Source organism: Trachypithecus francoisi, unplaced genomic scaffold, assembly GCF_009764315.1.
Source record: "Trachypithecus francoisi isolate TF-2019V2 unplaced genomic scaffold, Tfra_2.0 Lachesis_group11, whole genome shotgun sequence".
NCBI lineage: Eukaryota > Metazoa > Chordata > Mammalia > Primates > Cercopithecidae > Trachypithecus > Trachypithecus francoisi.
The window spans coordinates 84,200,110-84,220,266 of record NW_022681456.1 but is presented as its reverse complement, the minus strand read 5'-3'; the positions used below and the strand labels follow the sequence as shown (position 1 = coordinate 84,220,266).

General features: G+C 47.1%; 1 protein-coding gene across 2 annotated transcripts in view; it reads right to left on the bottom strand.

The window, feature by feature from the left end:
- The window catches only part of CERS5 (ceramide synthase 5), a 39,561-nt gene extending 24,753 nt beyond the window's left edge, over positions 1 to 14,808 (bottom strand). For both annotated transcript variants that reach the window (XM_033222121.1, XM_033222122.1), the window contains exon 1: positions 14,382 to 14,808. In XM_033222121.1, coding sequence (XP_033078012.1) covers positions 14,382 to 14,758 — 377 coding nt within the window. In that variant the 5' untranslated portion in view covers positions 14,759 to 14,808. The remainder of the gene's footprint in view (positions 1 to 14,381) is intronic.
- Positions 14,809 to 20,157: the final 5,349 nt, after the last annotated feature.

Here is a 20,157-nt window from a genome sequence, read left to right as displayed (position 1 = left end):
CCCGTAATCCTAGCTACTTGGGAGGCTGAGGCAGGAGAATCGCTTGCACCCAGGAGGCGGGGGTTGCAGTGAGCTGTGACTGCTCCATTGCACTCCTGCCTGGGTGACAAGAGCAAAACACCACCTCAAAACAACAACAAAAAAACACAATTAACATAGAACAATGGATTCTAACATAATAAAGTGAAAAGCTCATTAATATGGCTTCAGATTCTACCTAGCAATCAACGTTTAAGAAACTGCTACTTGTGGCTGGGTGTGGTGGCTCACGCCTGTAATCCCAGCACTTTGGGAGGCCGAGGCCGGCGGATCACAAGGTCAGGAGATTGAGACTATCCTGGCCAACATGGTGAAACCCCGTCTCTACTAAAAATGCAAAAATTAGCTGGGTGCAGTGGCGCATGCCAGTAATCCCAGCTACTCGAGAGGCTGAGGCAGGAGAATTGCTTGAACCAGGGAGTTGGTGGTTGCAGTGAGATCGCGCCACTACACTCCAGGCTGGCGATAGAGCGAGACTCCGTCTCAAAAAAAAAAAAAAAAAAAAAACAAAAGAAACTGCTACTTGTGTTTTGGTGTAGTATCAAAGATAAATATCAAATCATTTGGCCAGGTGCGGTGGCTCAAGCCTGTAATCCCAGCACTTTGGGAGGCCGAGATGGGCGGATCACGAGGTCAGGAGTTCGAGACCATCCTGGCTAACATGGTGAAACCCCCGTCTCTACTAAAAATACAAAAAACTAGCCGGGCGAGGTGGCGAGTGCCTGTAGTCCCAGCTACTCAGGAGGCTGAGGCAGGAGAATGGCGTAAACCCGGGAGGCGGAGCTTGCAGTGAGCTGAGATCCGGCCACTGCACTCCAGCCTGGGCGACAGAGCGAGACTCCGTCTCAAAAAAAAAAAAAAATCAAATTATTTGAAAGGGCTACTAACATACTTTCTGCTTTTCAATGACAAAGCTGTATGAAGCCATCTTTTCTTCATATACTTCAATCAAAACAATATATTACAAGAGAGTGAATGCAGAAGCTGCTAGGATAATCCAGCTGTCTTCTATTAAGCCAGATATTAAAGAGATTTGCAAAAATGTAAAATCAACGCTGTTCTTCTATTTTTTCTTTTGGAAAATAATATTTTTCAAAAAGCTTATTTATGTTAACGTGTAAATCGATGTATTAATAATTTTTGTCTATTTTCTCCCTTTTTGTGGAGACCGAGGTCTTGCTATGTTACTCACACAGGTCTTGAGCTCCTGAGCTCAAGCTATTCTCCTGTCTCTCTTTCCTAAGTGCTGGGATTACAGGTGTGAACCCCTGCACCTGGCCTATTGTTATTTTTAATGAACTAATAAGCATTTCTTAAATTTCTTTTTGAGACAGAGTTTCGCTCTGTCACCCAGGCTGGAACGTAGTGGCGCTATCTTGGCTCACTACAACCTCCGCTCCCAGGTTCAAGTGATTCTCCTGCCTCAGCCGCCCAAGTAGCTGGGACTATAGGCGTGCACCACCATGCCTGGCTAATTTTTGTATTTTTAGTAGAGACAGGGTTTCACCGTGTTGGCCAGGCTGGTCTTGAACTCCTGACGTCAGGTGATCCACCCACCTAGGCCTCCCAAAGTGCTGGGATTATAGGCGTGAGCCATCGTACCCGGTCAGCATTTCTTAAATTTCTCAATTTTAATTTAAAATATGGTGAAGTTGATGGGTATATGTAACCCACATAAACAAAAGCTCCTTGGAGTCCTCAGTAATTTTAAAAGTGAAAAACAATCCCTGAGAACAAAAAGTTACAATACATTCTTCTGAGTAAATTCTTAAAAGAATAGGATTCCCTGTGTACAAGGTACTGTACTTTTCAAGATACCTATACCACCAAACCCAGCATTTCTTGCATGGTCTGTGCTCAAGTGATCTTTGGTTTCCTTTGAGGGCCATTAAAAAAAAAAAAATTGCCGGGCGCAGTGACTCACGAGGTCAGGAGATCGAGACGATCCTGGCTAACACAGTGAAACCCCGTCTCTACTAAAAATCCAAAGAAATTAGCCAGGCGTGGTGGCGGTGCCTGTAGTCCCAGCTACTCGGGAGGCTGAGGAAGGAGAATGGCATGAACCCGGGAGGTGGAGCTTGCACTGAGCCAAGATCATGTGCCACCGTACTCCAGCCTGGGCGACAGAGCGAGACTCCATCTCAAAAAAAAAAAATAATAAAATCAAATAAAAAAAAATTGGCCCAGCCTGGGCAACATGGTAAAAATCTTGTCTCTACAAAAAATATAACAATTAGTGGCCAGGCGTGGTGGCTCATGCCTGTAATCCCCAGCACTCTGGGAGGCCAAGGCGGGTGGATCACCTGTGGTCAGGAGTTTTAGACCAGCCTGAGGAATACGGTGAAACCCGTCTCTACTAAAAATACAAAAATTAGCTGGGTGTGGTGGCGTGCCTGCAGTCCCAGCTACCCAGGAGGCTGAGGCAGGAGAACTGCTTAAACCTGGGAGGCAGAGGTTGCAGTGAGCTGAGATGGCACCACTGCACTCCAGCCTGGGCGACAGAGCAACACTCTGTCTCAAAAAACAAAACAACAAAAAAACTATATATATATATAAAACAATTAGTAGCCAGGTGTGGTGGCATGCACCTCTGGTCCCAGTTACTGGGGAGGCTGAGGTGGGAGGATTGTTTGAGTCAGGAGGTGAAGGCTGTAGTGAGCCATGATCATGCCATTGCATTCCAGCCTGGGTGACAGAATGAGGTTTAATACATATTTTTTAAATTTATCAGTATTAGTTTTTAACAGAGAAAATATTGATAGATATAACCCATATAAACAAAAAATATTTGGGGTCTTCAATAATTTTTTAAAATATAAAGGAGTCCTGAGAGCAAAAGATGTGAGAACCCACTGCTATATAGCATAGGAATCTCAGGAGTCAAGAAGGAAATTATGTAGCTGGGCCTGTAGTTCCAGCTACCATGGAGGCTGAGGTGGGTGGACTGATTGAGGCCAAGAGGTCAAGGCTGTAGTGACATCAGGCCTGTGAATGGCCACTGCATTCCAACCTGGGTAATTGTGACGGTTAATACTGAGCATCAACTAAATTGGATTGAAGAATGCAAAGCAGTGATCCTGCGCATGTCTGTGAGCGTGCTGCCAAAGGAGACTAACATTTGAGTCAGTGGGCTGGGAAAGGCAGAGCCACTCTTAATCTGCTGCCCGCATGGCAAGCAGGCAGAAAAACGTGAAAAGACTAGACTGGCCTAGCCTCCCAGCCTACATCTTTCTCTTGTGCTGGACCCTTCCTCCCCTCAAACATCGGACTCCAAGTTCTTCAGTTTTGGGACTCGGACTGGCTTTCCTTGCTCCTCAGCTTGCAGAGGCCTATTGTGGGACCTTGTGATAGTATGAGTTAATACTTAATAAACTTCCCTTTATATATCTATCTATCCTATCAGTTCTGTCCCTCTAGAGAACCCTGACTGATACAGTAATAAAGCAAGATTCTACCTCTTAGGAAGGAAAATTAAAAAAAAAAAAAAGGAATTACTGTACTAGAGTCACAACATCTCAAGCAGAAGTAGGTTTCAGAGTCATTCATTCAATAAACACTTACTGAATAGCTAATATGAATGTACAAAGTACTGCATTAGATACCTACAGTTTCATGGGGGAGACAAGTCCATACACAGAGCCCAATCTCAAGGTCATCCCCCAAAAATAGGGCAGTTCATTCAAGATCTCTGAAATGGTTCTCTTCAAATTCCACCTGTGACCTGACAAATGTTTCTGACATTATTCACTTTACCTAGCTCCTTGACTTCACTAAAGTCAAGAGAATATTAGATGAGGAAAAAAGAACTTGTCCAAAAAAATGATCAAACCTGAAACATGGCCGGACGCGGTGGCTCAAGCCTGTAATCCCAGCACTTTGGGAGGCCGAGGCGGGCGGATCACGAGGTCAGGAGATCGAGACCCTCCTGGCTAACACGGTGAAACCCCGTCTCTACTAAAAAATACAAAAAACTAGCCGGGCGCAGTGGCGGGCGCCTGTAGTCCCAGCTACTCGGAGGCTGAGGCGGGAGAATGGCGGGAACCCGGAGGCGGAGCTTGCAGTGAGCCGAGATCGCGCCACTGCACTCCAGCCTGGGCGACACAGCAAGACTCCATCTCAAAAAAAAAAAAAAAAAAAAAAACCTGAAACAATAACTGACCCTATCTAGACAGAAGCAAAAGAATCTACTGTAGGCCAGGCGCGGTGGCTCAAGCCTGTAATCCCAGCACTTTGGGAGGCCGAGACGGGCGGATCACGAGGTCAGGAGATAGAGACCATCCTGGCTAACACGGTGAAACCCCGTCTACTAAAAAATACAAAAAACTAGCCGGGTGAAGTGGCGGGCGCCTGTAGTCCCAGCTACTCAGGAGGCTGAGGCAGGAGAATGGCGTAAACCCGGGAGGCGGAGCTTGCAGTGAGCTGAGATCTGGCCACTGCACTCCAGCCTGGGCGACAGAGCGAGACTCCGTCTCAAAAAAAAGAATCTACTGTAGGCCAGGCAGGGTGATTCACACCAGTAATTCCAGCAGTTTGGAAGGCCGAGGTAGAAGCATCACTTGAGCTCAGGAGTTCAAGACCAGACTGGGAAACATGGCAAAACCCCATCCCTACAAAAAATACAAAAATTAGCCGGGCACAGTGGCACATGCGTGTAGTCCCAGCTTCTTGGGAGGCTGAGGTGGCAAGACAGCTTGAGCCCAGGAGGTAGACGTTGCAGTGATACCAGATTGTGCCACTGCACTCCAGCCTGGGTGACAAAGCAAGACCATGACAAAAAAAAAAAAAAAAAAAAATCTGTAATAGATGTTTTTCTCAAGGAACACATGTAGATTATATCTTTTTTGTAAATCCAATCATTCTAATGTACTAGAAGAATTCAACTGAGAGGACACTAAAGTGAATTCAGGCCAAAGTGGTAGGATAAACCCACTTGTTCCTTTCATTAAACATATTTATCTTTTTTCAATGGATAATTACACAACTTAATGCATTTGCTTAAAATAGAAACACAAACACACACAAGTGATAACCACTGATTTTCTTGCTCTCTCCAAGGGTAGAAATCATGGTTTATTCACCTTTTCATCCTTGGCACGTAGTTTGATATCTTTTTATTTATTTGTTTTTACATTTATCTTGTCCAGCTTCTAAAACCATCACATATAGTTTGGTATGACACATCCTAAGCTTTCAATAAATAGATGTTGAAGAATGAACAGATGAACAAACGGGTGAAAACTTAATTCTCAACTAAGAGGCAAAGTGTTTCATGGAAAAGTGCCACTTGTAAGGATGAAATTAAAACTCAGCCTTATCTTCCTGGGTCATCAGATAACCTACCAGCTCGGTGTTTATCAAGTGTAGGAGATCACTGATTTCTGGGGAATCAGATTCAAGTTAACCGATTTCAGTCTATAACTGGAGATTTCCCTAAACACAACCACAACAATCTGATTTAGTTTGAGACATTTTATGCCTGTAATTGAGACTGTTTACTAATGCTGACAATACCCCAAAACTAAAAACTTACAAGGAATATCCTTATAAGAAAACTTGTATTTTACAGAACAGATATAGTAAGAGTGTGATTATTCTCAATGCCTTATCAGAGCTGTGCAGTTCTGCATGAACATTTACCTACTTGATAAACTTGCTTATAGATCATTAACACTGAGAAGATATATGTAAAAAGGCAAAAATATAGAGCAATGCTTGCCTAGAAGCAACTGTCAAATATTACTCAAGCCACCCGGCCCAGTGGCTCATGCCTGTAATACCAACACTTTGGGAGGCCAAGGTGGACTGATCACGAGGTCAGGAGATCGAGACCATCCTGGCTAACACGGTGAAACTTCGTCTCTACTAAAAATACAAAAAATTAGCCAGGTGCGGTGGTGGATGCCTGTAGTCCCAGCTACTCAGGAGGCTGAGGCAGGAGAATGGTGTGAACCTGGGAGGCGGAGCTTGCAGTGAGCCACCCCACTGCACTCCAGCCTGGGCGACAGAACGAGACTCCATCTCAAAAAAAAAAAATTACTCAAAATAGAATATAACCATTCATTTGAATATTTCAGGAAATAATTTACATTTAAAAATCTTACTTTTACTAAAATTTCTTAGATTCATTGTTTAAAGGAACATCTAATACCTTTGCATCATCTTTTGATCCTAAAAAGTATATCACATGTGAATTTACATTAAAATTATTTTCTCAATTATTAATATTGTCTAAATTACCGTCATCACCACTGTCTAACAGAAATACAATGTGAGTCACATATGTAATTTAAAATTTTCTTTTCTGAGACAGGGTCTCGCTCTTTTGCCCAGGCTGGAGTGCAATGGTGCAATCTCGGCTCACTGCAACCTCCATCTCACAGGTTCAAGTGATTCTCCTGCCTCAGCCTCCTGAGTAGCTGGGATTACAGGCGCCTACCACCACACCCAGCTAATTTTTGTATTTTTAGTGATGGGGTTTCGCCATGTTGGTCAGGCTGGTCTTGAACTCCTGACCTCAGGTCATCTGCCCACCTCAGCCTCCCAAAGTGCTGGGATTACAGGCATTAGCCACTGTGCCCAGCCTGTAATTTAAAATTTTCTAATATCCACATTTTAAAAAGTGAAATTAATGTTCATAATGTGTTTTGTTTAACTTGATATGTCAAAAGTACTGTCAATATGTAATCAATTAAAAATTGAGACCAGGCGTGGTGGCTCAAACCTGTAATCCCAGCACTTTGGGAGTCCGAGGTGGGTGGATCACCTGAGGTCAGGAGTTCGAGACCAGTCTGGCCAACGTGGCAAAACCCCATCTCTACTAAAAATACAAAAATTAGCTGGGTGTGGTGGTAGGCGCCTGTAGTCCCAGCTACTCGGGAGGCTGAGGCAGGAGAATCACTTGAACCCAGGAGGCGGAGGTTGCAGTAAGCTGAGATTGTGCCACTGCACTCTAGCCTGGGTGACAGAGCGAGACTCTGTCTCAAAAAAAAAAAAAAAAGAAAGAAAAGAAAAAGAAAAAGAAAAAGAAAAAGAAAAAGGGAAATAAATGGAAACATGTGCAAGAAAATGAATCACTACTCTTGTTGTCAGTTTCATGACAGGCCAGCAAATGAGTCTGTTCAATCCCCACTGAGAGAGAATGGCATTGAGAAGGCTCTTTAGACACTCCAGTGAGGTTGCCTTGAAGTAATAAGAGAGAAGAGGGGATTGAAATAGTGAATAAGCAGCGGTGAAAGCTCTCAGCTATCTCCTGTATAATTCACAAAATTGTTTTCTTCTGGCAATATAAAACGTATTATAATACCGTATTTAAAATAAATGAACCTATATAGATCTGATGGTATCAATACTGTCTCAAACTCCTACTTGATCCTAGGGAAAATGTGCACAAGGGACTAAATACTAAGTTTCAAACAATGTTATCTTTAAGATTCAGTTTAAGTCAGATCCAATAGGCTACCTGAACTTGGACCACACCTTGGACTACTCTTTCCCTAAATCAGCACACAATATTCAAAGAAGCAACAAGTGGAAGACTTTCTTATCTCTCTTTTGGTAGGTAACAGTGGGTAGCCTGAGTGTGTGTAAGAGGAGAGGGGAGAAAGAGAAGCTATAGAGCAGTGCACAACATGCGAACATAGTATGGCGAACTTTAACAACAGAAACAAAGAAATTATAATTTCGCCTCTCTTAAGCCAGATATCTATTTCAGATTGAAGATCTAGATTCTGGGTTACTCCTCAGGGCATCTGAGTAGATAAGAGTAGACCCTTCTCAATCATTCTCTAAATACTCGCTACACTGAGGCACTGTGCAAGAGTACAGTCCACTGCAATGCAACCAGTCAACAGAGGCCCACAAAGGCAAGCCTCTGTGCTTTGGAGGGTAATAATCACCTTTTTGCAGTTCTTTAACAAAATAGTTAGCTAGATATACTTAACTTATGGTCAGATGGCTTTCCAAATCATCCCCATCAGGTGAGGCTACAGTTCTCTATAGGCAATGTGGAAACTTAAAAAATATTTAATAAATGCTCAGCGTGATTGATGAGAAGGGAGAGAAAGTAAGACCAAATTGTACCCTTTATATTTACTCTTTGGGAGATTCCCGAAACACAAATAGAGACTATTTATCTAGGCACATAGTGTAAGACTCATTTAAATATACAGTAATGACATGATACAAACAAACAAAAAAAAGCAAAGTTGGCCAGATGCAGTGGCTCACGCCTGTAATCTCAGCCCTTTGGGAGGCCGAGCAGGTGGATCACTTGAGGCTAGGAGTTTAAGACCGGCCTGGCCAACATGGTAAAACCCTGTCTCTACTAAAAATAGGAAAATTAGCTGGGTGTGGTGGTGTGCGCCTGTATTCCCAGCTACTCGAGAGGCTGAGGCATGAGGACTGCTTGAACCTGGGAGGCAGAGGCTGCAGTGAGCTGAGATCAAGCCACTGCGTTCCAGCCTGGGCAACACAGTGAGACTCCGTCTCAAAAAAAGAAAAAAGAAAAAAAAAAGCAAAGTTCAAGTCAAAAGGATAATATTAAATAAGAACAGGATGGGCCGGGCGCGGTGGCTCAAGCCTGTAATCCCAGCACTTGGGAGGCCGAGACGGGCGGATCACGAGGTCAGGAGATCAAGACCATCCTGGCTAATACGGTGAAACCCTGTCTCTACTTAAAAATACAAAAAACTAGCCGGGCGACGAGGCAGGCGCCTGTAGTCCCAGCTACTCGGGAGGCTGAGGCAGGAGAATGGCGTAAACCGGGAGGTGGAGCTTGCAGTGAGCTGAGATCCGGCCACTGCACTCCAGCCTGGGTGGCAGAGCAAGACTCCGTCTCAAACAAACAAAAAAAAGAACAGGATGAGTACAGATTTGTTCCTTTTTTTTTTTTTTTTTTTTTTGAGACAGAGTCTCACTTTGTTGCCCAGGCCGGAGTGCAGTGGCATGATCTCAGCTCACTGTAACCTCTGCCTCCTGGGTTCAAGCAATTCTCCTGCCTCAGCCTCCTGAATAGCTGGGACTTCAGGCACATGCCACCACACCAGGCTAATTTCTTGTATTTTTAGTAAAAACAGGGTTTCACCATGTTGGCCAGGCCAGTCTTGACCTCCTGACCTCAGGTAATCCACCCGCCTTGGCCTCCCAAAGTGCTGGGATTACAGGCATGAGCCACCGTGCCTGGCTGATTTGTTCTTTAAAAAAAAAAAAAAATGTATATAAAGTGTGTAACAGGAAATTAATTTGCTCTTCAAATACTAGAATACTAGAACAAGAGATTAAATCTTAACACTTGAAAGGGGGTTTAAGGAATAGGAAAAGATGGACGGCCCTATCAAACAGTGAAAGAGCACTGGGCTGGGGAAAAAGACCGGTTGTATATTGCAACCTCTGAAAAGCTGAAGGATGTTTCTAAGCCTTAGTAACTGTCTGTAAAGGGAGGTCGGAGTTCTAGCTTCTAACAGTCTGTGATAACTACATAAATCGCTTCTACAAACTAAATAGGTAGGATTTTAGAATGAGAAAAGGCATGCAAGGATTTTGGGCTCTGAAAAAAAAAAAGAGAAAATATGGGAAAGATGACTAATTGTCCCAATATACCTCTTTATTTCTCTCTCTCTCTCTCTCTTTTTTTTTTTTTTTTGTGACAGAGTCTCGCTCTGTTGCCTAAGCTGGAGTGCAGTGGCATGATCTCAGCTCACTGCAACCTCCACTTCCTAGGTTCAAGAGATTCTCCTGCCTCAGTCTCCTGAGTAGCTAGGATTATAGGCACACACCATCACACCCAGCTAATTTTTGTATTTTTAGTAGAGACAGTGTTTTACCATGTTAGCCAGGTTGGTCTCCAACTCCTGACCTGAGTCAGCCTCCCAAAGTAGCTGGGATTACAGGCATGAGCCACTCTGCGCCTGGCCTCTTTCTTTAAGAGACAGGGTCTCACTCCTTTGCCCAGGCTGGAGTGCACTGGTGCTACCATAACTCATTGCAGCTTTGAACTCCTGGGCTCAAGCCATCTTCCTGCCTCAGCCTCCTGGGTAGCTGGGACTACAGATGCATGCCACCACATATGGCTAACACTTTTATTTTTTGTAGAACCAGGGTCTCGCTGTGTTGCCCAGGCTGATTTCAAACTCCTAGTCTCAAGCAATTCTCTCACCTTGGCCTCCCCAAGTGTTGGGATTACAGGTGTGAGCCACCATGCTAGGCCCCAATATTTATTTTTGAGATGGAGTGTCGCTCTGTTGCCCACACTGGAGTCCAATGGCATGATCTCAGCTCACTACAACCTCCACCTTCCAGGTTCAAGCCATTCTCCTGCCTCAGCCTCCCAAGTAGCTGGGATTACAGGCGCCTGCCACTACACTGGCCTATTTTTGTATTTTTAGTAGAGATGAGATTTCATGTTGTTGACCAGGCTGGTCTCAAACTCCTGACCTCAAGCGATCTGCCTACCTCGGCCTCCCAAAGTGCTGGGATTACAGGTGTGAGTCACCATGCAAGGCCATGTCCCGATATTTTTGATATGCCTTCTATTGCATTCTACAAGTGGCCCTAGGCCAGGGGCAGTGGCTCATGCCAGTAATCCCAAAACTTTGGGAAGCTGAGGTAGGAGGATCGCTTGAGGCCAGGAGCTCAGACCTCTACAAAAATTTATTTAATTTAATTAATTTTTTTGAGACGGGGTCTCACTCTGTTGCCCAGGCTGAAGTGCAGTGGTTTGATCATGGCTCACTACAGCCTCAACCTCCCAGGCTCAAGCAATCCTCCTGCCTCAGCCTCCCAAGTAGCTGAGACTAGAGACTGTAAGTGTGCACCACCACACCCAGCTAATTTTTAAATTTTCTTGTAGAGACAAGGTTTCACCATGTTGCCAAGGCTGGTCTCAAACTCCTAGGCTCAAGGGATCTGCCCTCCTCGGCCTCCCAAAGTTCTGGGACTACAGGCATGAACCACTGTGCCCAACCTCTACAATTTTTTTTTTTTTTTTTGAGACCGAGTTTTCCTCTGTTGCCCAGGCTGGAGTGCAATGGTGCAATCTTGGCAAACTGCAACCTCTGCCTCTCCAGCTCAAGCAATTCTCATGCCTCAGCCTCCTGAGTAGCTGGGATTACAGGTATGTACCACTATGCCCAGCTAATTTTTGTATTTTTAGTAGAGATGGGGTTTCACCATGTTGGCCAGGCTGGTCTCGAACTCCTGGCCTCAAGTGATCTCCCCGCCTCGGCCTCCCAAAGTGCTGGGATTACAGGTGTAAGCCACCATGCCCTGCCCCACCAATTTTTTTTTTTTTAATTAGTTGGGCATAGTGGTGCGCACCTATGGTCCCAGCTGCTTGGGAGGCTGAGGCCGGAGGATTGCTTGAGCCAAGGAGGTCGAGGTTGGAGTGAGCTTCACACCACTGCAGTCCAGCCTGGGTGAGACTGAGACCCTGTCTTAAAAACAACAAAAGAGCGGAGTGGCTCTATTTTCTTTATGGAAGACCAGAACAGTAAAAGAGGAACTGGCAATTCAGCAGTGAATTCTATACTGAGGTAATGGGTCTTAAAAAAACAAAATAGTGGCCGGGTGCGGTGGCTCAAGCCTGTAATCCCAGCACTTTGGGAGGCCGAGACGGGCGGATCATGAGGTCAGGAGATCGAGACCATCCTGGCTAACACAGTGAAACCCCGTCTCTACTAAAAAATACAAAAATCTAGCCGGGCGAGGTGGTGGGCGCCTGTAGTCCCAGCTACTCGGGAGGCTGAGGCAGGAGAATGGTGTAAACCCGGGAAGCAGAGCTTGCAGTGAGCTGAGATCCGGCCACTGCACTCCTGCCCGGGTGACAGAGCGAGACTCCGTCTCAAAAAAAAAAAAAAAAAAAAAAGTGAGAGTGCTTCTAGGGTTAAATTTTCCTAAGAGCAAACATGAGACAAACAAGGTGCCCATCCTTACTGGCCAAGAATTATCATACTAGAATGCTTTCAGTTCGGTATTCCCATCCACCTGTACTCCCCTGACACTGGAGCACCATAGAAACACTCAGATAGAATTCCCACAGGGAAAGGATCCCTTCCAGCAGCTCTGCCAGGGTATATATGTCTTCAGCCATCTGAGGGAACACTTTGGAATCTGAAGAGATATGTAAATTTATATAAAATGGGTGTTTATAAGCAACAAGCTATTTCCTCTTACTACTAACATGGGGAAATTTCCATATTGGCACATATTTATATGAAAAGCAGAGATCTTTTTCTATGAAAATCACCTTTTTTTAAAAAAGTTTTTGTCCTGACTTGTGTATATTCCTTTGTAGTCATTACATTGCCTTCCTCCTTTTTTTTTTTTTTTTGGCCCTCCTATACAGAGACTATGGAAGAGAGTACCTGGCTCTAGTTTATTCCAAAGAGAGACAAGCAGTTTGTGCCTCCACTCCAGATTCCAGGATGACTAAATACAATGATTACACTTAAACAGAACAAGGCCGGGTGCGGTGGCTCATGCCTGTAATCACAGCACCTTGGGAGGCCGAGGCGGGCGGATCGTAAGGTCAGGAGATAGAGACCATCCTGGCTTACACCGTGAAACTCCGTCTCTACTAAAAATACAAAAAATTAGCCAGGCGTGGTGGCGGGTGCCTGTAGTCTCAGCTACTCGGGAGGCTCAGGCAGGAGAATGGCGTGAACCCGGGAGGCGGAGCTTGCAGTGAGCCGAGATCAGGCCACTGCACTCCAGCCTGGTCGACAGAGCGAGACTCCGCCTCAAGGGCCAAGGAAAGCCATTTAGATCTTTGGGTTTCATTTGCTTCACTTAAGCATCTTTTATTTTTGCACTTGAACGTCTGGCAGAGCATTTTGATGACGATACACAAATACTACGAATAAATGGACGAGTGACTAGCTAAATAGAACACAATATTTTGAAAGATTTGAGTCAAAAATAGTAGGCAAATCAAAGAAGCAATCCCAAACAGATGCTATCTTTCAGAAATTAACAGATTATTATTTCACCTGCAGCATAGTCCCATCCCAGAAAGGGCATTCCTGCATTACAATCATTTATGCTTGGATAAAGGCAAAACAAACAGCTGTCCAAGAAACACCCTCATTACCTGAGGCCTATGGCAGAAACACGTCTCCTTTCTTGGAGTCTAAGTAGACTTGATCAAAATCACCCACAGCTATAAATTCACATTATAATATCACACACCAAAGCCTCAGTGAATATCTTGGACAAACAGATATGATCCATTCACTTAAAGGTGAAATCACATGGTTGAACAAAGTATATTGCAATTCTGCTAAACTCATTTAGAAGCTGGCTCAAGGCCGGGTGCGGTGGCTCACGCCTGTAATCCCAGCAAGTTAGGAGGCAGAGGCGGGCGGATCACTTGAGGTCAGGCGTTAAGAGACCAGCCTGGCCAACATGGCGAAACCCCTTCTCTACCAAAAATACAAAAATTAGCAGGGCGTGGTGGCGTGCGCCTGTAATCCCAGCTACTCGGGAGGCTGAGGAAGGAGAATCGCTTGAACCGGGGAGGCGGAGGTTGCGGTGAGCCGAGATCGTGCCATTGTAATCCAGCCTGGGCAACAAGAACGAAACTCCGTCTCAAAAAAAAAAAAGAAGCTGGCTCAATATAGCTGTCCTCTGATAAGCCCTATGGCTCTCTATCCCTTCGAACATTCCTCCTTCCATTTCAGGCCCCAAGGCCTGTTCTGCAACTAATCTGACATCTTTCCTTACTTTGGAAGCCTCGGGCTCCACCACACCCTATCCCCACCAGATTTCTACCCTCCTACCAACAAACGTGCATGAGTTGACAAACCAAACCAACTCTTAGCGCCAAACTAATCCTGTTCCCCTCAATTCTCAGAAACTCAAGCGTCCTAACGAATCTTAAAATTCTGATGAATCCATTCCTTTCCCTTGGAACGTCTGGCCCTTGGGTTGACTCCTCGGCTTCCATGGTCACAACTAGCTGTGGTTCTCCTGGCCCCTTCCTATCCCTCTCTTCGGGGCCTCTGCCAGAGTTCACACTGAACCTGTTTCCTCATCTGTAGGACCCTTGGAGATTGGGAGGAGGCCTATATGACCCCCCCCACAAGCCAACTCCAGATCTAACATTGAAGGGACCCAGCATTCCCCTAGACCTCCACTCTTTCTCTTGCCCACGCCCCAAACTCTTTCTCCACCCAGGCTCCGCTACCACCTCGCCCACTCGCCTAGCATCACCCGCCGCGGCCCAAGCTCCCCCAGCCCCTGCTTCCGGGCTTTCCCTGCAGTTCTGCTTCCGGCCCTTGGCCCTTCCCACAGCAGGGCGCCCCCTGCCCTCGCCCGGCCCCTCGAGCCGCTCGCTCGCGGGCTCTCACCTCTCGAAGAGCAGCCTCACGAAGAAGATGCCCGCCGCCAGCGGGAACACCGAGAGGATGTGCCGGCCGCGCGGGTAGCCGTAGCCGTCGGCCGGCCCCTCCAGATCAGCCCAGCTCACGTTCTGGGGTAGCCAGAAGCGCTCGCTCCACAGCCAGCCCCACAGCAAGCTTAGGGGTCCCTGCGCTGCTGTCGCCATCTTACGCCCACCCCGAGCCACCGCCGCCACAAGCGTCAGCTGCCGCCACAGCCAACGGAACCCGCGGGGAGGCGGCCCCAGGGCGGGGCCCGACCAGCGGCCACCCCCTTCCGGCCCCTTCTGATCACCGCCACGGATCCGCCCGCCTCCCCGGCGGAGCCGGGCCTCTTCACCGCCCATCTCTCCTCCCGACCCACTTCCCTCACCGCAACCCGGGAACCGCCTCCGGGAATCCACGCCCCTTCCCGAGCCTCTGACTCGCCCAGCTGGGTCCTGGGGACACGCCCCGGGCGGTGCTGGGCCCGCCCTCTTTTGCTGCCGGTCTTGGCCGCGCTTCTGCTCCTCACTCCTCCATCCAGCCACGGCCACACCCCTTATTTCAGGCCTAGCTCCTTTACGGGGACAGTCTCCTTTCTCAGCCTGTCGGAATCAAGTACGTTCCCGCTTTCACCCAGGTGGTACCTCTGTCTCCACTCCCGGAGGCCAGATCGATCTCTCAGGTCATGGCTTCTCTTGGATCTCTGCTGGTCCTGCCAACTACTGTCTGCCACCAGAGTTCTTTTTGCTCCCAACCTTTTCTTCCCTTCGTGCCCCATGACCTCAGCCTACTTTCACTGTTTTATCCCTTAAAAATTAGTCACTTTTCCTCTGAAAATATGGGCTTAACAGTTTACAAAAGGCCGGGCGCGGTGGCTCACGCCTGTAATCCCAACACGTTCGGAGGCCAACGCGGGCGGATCACCTGAGGTCAGGAGTTCAAGACCAGCCTGGCCAACATGGCAAAACCCCGTCTCTACTAAAAATACAAAAATTAGCCGGGCCTGGTGGCGCTGTGCCTGTAATTCCAGCCACTCGGAAAGCTGAGACAGGAGAATCGCTTGAACCTGGGAGGTTGCAGTGAGCTGAGGTTGCAGTGAGGTTTGCAGTGAGCCGATATCGCGCCATTGCACTCCAGCCTGGGCGACAGACCAAAGACTCCGTCTCGAAACAGAAATGAAAATAAAAGAACAGTTTACAAAAATCCTTTTATTCTTCTCTTGGGGAAAAGGAAATGGACGAAAAACAACTTGAAAAGGAGACACTTGGTCGGGCGCAGTGGCTCACGCCTGTAATCCCAGCACTTTGGGAGGCCGAGGGGGGCGGATCACGAGGTCAAGAGATCGAGACCATCCTGGCTAACACAGTGAAACGCGTCTCTACTAAAAATACAAAAAATTAGCCGGCCGTGGTGCCGGACGCCTGTAGTCCCAGCTACTCGGGAGGCTGAGGCAGGAGAATGGCGTGAACCCGGGAGGCGGAGCTTTCAGTGAGCAGAGATCGGGCCACTGCACTCCAGCCTGGGCGACAGAGCCAGACTCCATCAAAAAAAAAAAAAAAAAAAAAAAAAACAGAAAAGAGAGGCACTCAAAAAATATTCCTAAAGGCAGGCCGGGTGCGGTGGCTCACGCCTGTAATCCCAACACTTTGGAAGGCCGAGGCGGGCGAATCACCTGAGGTCAGGAGTTCGAGACCAGCCTGGCCAAATTGGTGAAACCCCATCTCTACTAAAAACAAAAATTATCTGGGCGTAGTGGTGCATGCCTGTAATCCTAGCTACTCGGGAGGCTGAGGCAGGAGAATTGCTTGAACCCGGGAGGCTGAGGTCACAGTAAGCCGAGATCGTGCCATTGCCCTCCAGCCTAGGTGACAGAGCGTCTCAAAACAAAACAAAAACAAAAAAGGGCCAGGCGCAGTGGCTCACGCCTGTAATCCCAACACTTTGGGAGGCCAAGGTGGGCGGATCAAGAGGTCAGGAGATTGAGAGCATCCTGGCCAACATGGTGAAACCCCATCTCTACTAAAAATACAAAAAATTAGCCCAGCGTGGTGGCGGGCGCCTGTAATCCCAGCTACTCGGCAGGCTGAGGCAGGAGAATGGCATGAACTCGGGAGGCGGAACTTGCAGTGAGCCGAGATCGCGCCACTGCACTCTAGCCTGGGCAACAGAGTGAGACTTCATCTCGAAAAAACAAACAAACGAAAAAATCCTTTAAATTTAATTTGGCTGGTTTGCTTGCGTATTTTTTTTTATTTTTTTGGGGGTGGGGACAGAGTCTCGCACTGTCACCCAGGCTGGACTGCGGTGGCCGGATCTCAGCTCACTGCAAGCTCCGCCTCCCGGGTTTACGCCATTCGACTGCCTCAGCCTCCCGAGTAGCTGGGACTACAGGCGCCCGCCACCTCGCCCGGCTCGTTTTTTGTATTTTTTAGTAGAGACGGGGTTTCACCGTGTTAGCCAGGATGGTCTCGATCTCCTGACCTCGTGATCCGCCCGCCTCGGCCTCCCAAAGTGCTAGGATTACAGGCTTGAGCCACTGCGCCCGGCCTGTTTGCGTATTTTTTTGTGTGAAGGAGTCAGTATCACACCCAGGCTGGAGTGCAGTGGTGCCATTTCTGCTCACTGCAACCTCTGCCTCTGGGTTCAAGAGATCCTCCCTTCTCAGCCTCCCAAGTAGCTGGGACTGCAGACACGTGCCACCACACCCGACTAATTTTTGCATTTTTTGATAGAGCCTGGGGTTTCACCAGGTTGGCCAGGCTGGTCTCGAACTCCTGACCTCAAGTGATCAGCCTGTCTCAGCATCCCTGTTGGGATGAAGTTTTTGGTGTCGCAAAAAAAAAAAAAAAAAAACCCCAAAACAAACAAACAAACAAAAAAACCCAGGAACAAATGATCTTTCAGCAAGGCAAGCTTTACTTCTGCAGAAAGGGTGCTACTCAAAAGCTGTCCAGCCACGAGAACACACAGAACAAAGGAGACAGTTATTTATAATCTGACGCATCTACCCTACTGCTGTGTCCATTTTCCATTGGCTGAATAGGACCTCACATTTTACACTTTACCTGATTGGCTATAAAATTATAAAAGTTTATAACTTTTTTAATTGGGTAAGGGGAACAGAACAAAGAAAGAAAAGGAAGTTGCCCAGGGATCTTTAAGGAAGCATCTCCAAATAAGGAATGGCATGCACTATAGGCTGGGGCTTGTCTAGTTCTGTCCAGGCATGCCGGAGCAAGCTAGGACAGCTGATTTGGAAAACACACACACACACACACACACACACATAGTGGGTAGCAATCTTATAGTAAGAAATTGTGACTTTTTATAATCTTCAAAGAAGAACTTTCCCATTTCTCACACTCGCAAAGTGCTGGGACTACAGGCGTGAGCCACTCCGCCCAACCTAAAGTTTTTTTTTTTTTTGAAACGGTGTCTCGGTCTGTAGCCCAGATTGGAGTGCAGTGGCGGGATCTCGGCTCACCGCAGCCTCCGTCTCCTGGGTTCAAGCGATTCTCTCCCCTCAGCCTCCTGAGTAGCTAGGATTACAGGCAGGCGCCACCACGCCTGGCTAATTTTTGTATTTTTAGTAGAGATGGTGTTTCGCCATGCTGGCCATGGAACCCCTGATCTCAAGTGATCCACCCGCCTCGGCGTCCCAAAGGGCTAGGATTACAGGCTTGAGCCAAAGCACCCGGCTGAAATTTTTCTTTTTCTTTTTTTTTTTTTCTTTTGAGACGGAGTCTCACTCTGTTGCCCAGGCTGGAGAGCAGTGGTGCGATCGCAGCTCACTGTAAGCTCCGCCTCCCGGGTTCACGCCATTCTCCTGCCTCAGCCTCCCGAGTAGCTGGGCGCCTGCCACCACAGCCGGCTAAGTTTTTGTATTTTTAGTAGAGATGGGGTTTCACCCTGTTAGCCAGGATGGTCTCGATCTCCTGACCTCATAATCCGCCCGCCTCAGCCTCCCAAAGTGCTGGGTTTACAGGCGTGAGCCACCGGGCCTGGCCTAATTTTTGTATTTTTATTAGAGACGAGATTCCACCATGTTGGCCAGGCTGGTCTTAAACTCCTGACCTCAGGTGATCCACCTGCCTGTCCTCCCAAAGTGCTGGGATTACAGGTGTGAGCCACCGAGCTTGGCTGGTTTGCTTCATTTTAGTTCAGTGCCTCTGAAACTTTAGCATCAGCTCAGATATTAGCTTGTCCCATCTCGCACAAGGAGAGTTTAAGTTCCTGGACCCCATCCAGAGAGATTCTGCTTTCAGGAGTTTGGGGGTAGGATCTATGAATGTGCATTTCCCATTTCTAACAAACTCGTAGGTGATGCCACTGCTGCTGTTCTGTGAACCACTGCCTGAAGCTACTTCCATCCAAACCCAGCAATAGCTTCATGGTAACTACACTATATTAAGATACAGTTTTAAAGGGCTGGGCACCGTGGCTCATGCCTGTAATCTCAGCATTTTGGGAGGCTGAGGCAGGCAGATCACCTGAGGTCAGGAGTTCAAGACCAGCCTGGCCAACATGGCAAAAACTCACCTGTACAAAAATACAAAAATTAGCTGGGTATGGTGGCAGGTGCCTGTAGTCTCAGCTACTCGGGAGGCTAAGGCAGGAAAATCACCTGAACCCAGGAGACGGAGGTTGCAGTGACCTGAGATTGTGCCACTGCTCTCCAGCCTGGGCAACAAATGGAGACTCTATCTCAAAAAAAAAAAAAAAAAAAAAAAAAAAAAATATATATATATATATATTAAAAGGAAGTAATAAAATAAACCCAGCCCCATGGAATTTTCAATCAGCATCTCAAGGAATAGAGGACATACTAACTTAGCATGCAGGAACCACCCGTACACAATGATCTTGGTCTGACACCCTATTCATGATTTTTTTTTTTTTTTTTTGAGCTGGAGTCTTGCTCTGTCACCCAGGCTGGAGTGCAGTGGCGCAATCTTGGCTCACTGTAACCTCCGCCTCCTGGGTTCAAGCAATTCTCCTGCCTCAACCTCCCAAGTAGCTGGGATTACAGGTGCATGCCACTACATCCAGCTAATTTTGTATTTTTAGTAGAGATGGGGTTTCGCCATGTTGGCCAGGCTGGTCTCCAACTCCTGACCTCAGGTAATCCGCCCGTCTCGGCCTTGCAAAGTGCTGGGATTACAGGCATGAGCCACTGTGCCTGGCCCCTATTCATGATTCCATCCCCAGAAAAATGAGCATGTACCAATTCCCAGTCTCTTGGCTGTTGGGAAACATTGCTAATGATATATTTAATGCAAAGCAAATTTGCTTTCACCTTGGCCAAGAGTAATCCAGCAAGTCACTGGAACCAAGCTGGCCTTGTAGCAGTCATGAGCAGAGCCTCCTTAACCATCTCAAGTCCCAAGCTAGCCCCTTCTTCTGCCTTACCAACAGAAAAGCTCTCATCACCCTATAGTCACTAGTGATATACCAGGTCCAAACAAGGTAGCCTTCATTTAGAGAGCTAAAAGAACAAATGATTAATGCTTTTTGTGTTTGGCTGCTTTTGTTCTCTAAGAATGTTTGGTGTTATCTGGTCATTCTTTTGACTAAGACATCCTTTCTTTATATTGACTCTGGAGCTATTCCTTGTTCCTACTCTGTGTACTCATGATATGTCTATATCTTAGCCCTTGAAAGGCATAGAAAAGTTTTTTTTAGATGGAGTCTCACTCTGTTGCCCAGGCTGGAATGCAGTGGTGCAATCTCGGCTCACTGCAGCCTCCATGTCCTGGGTTCA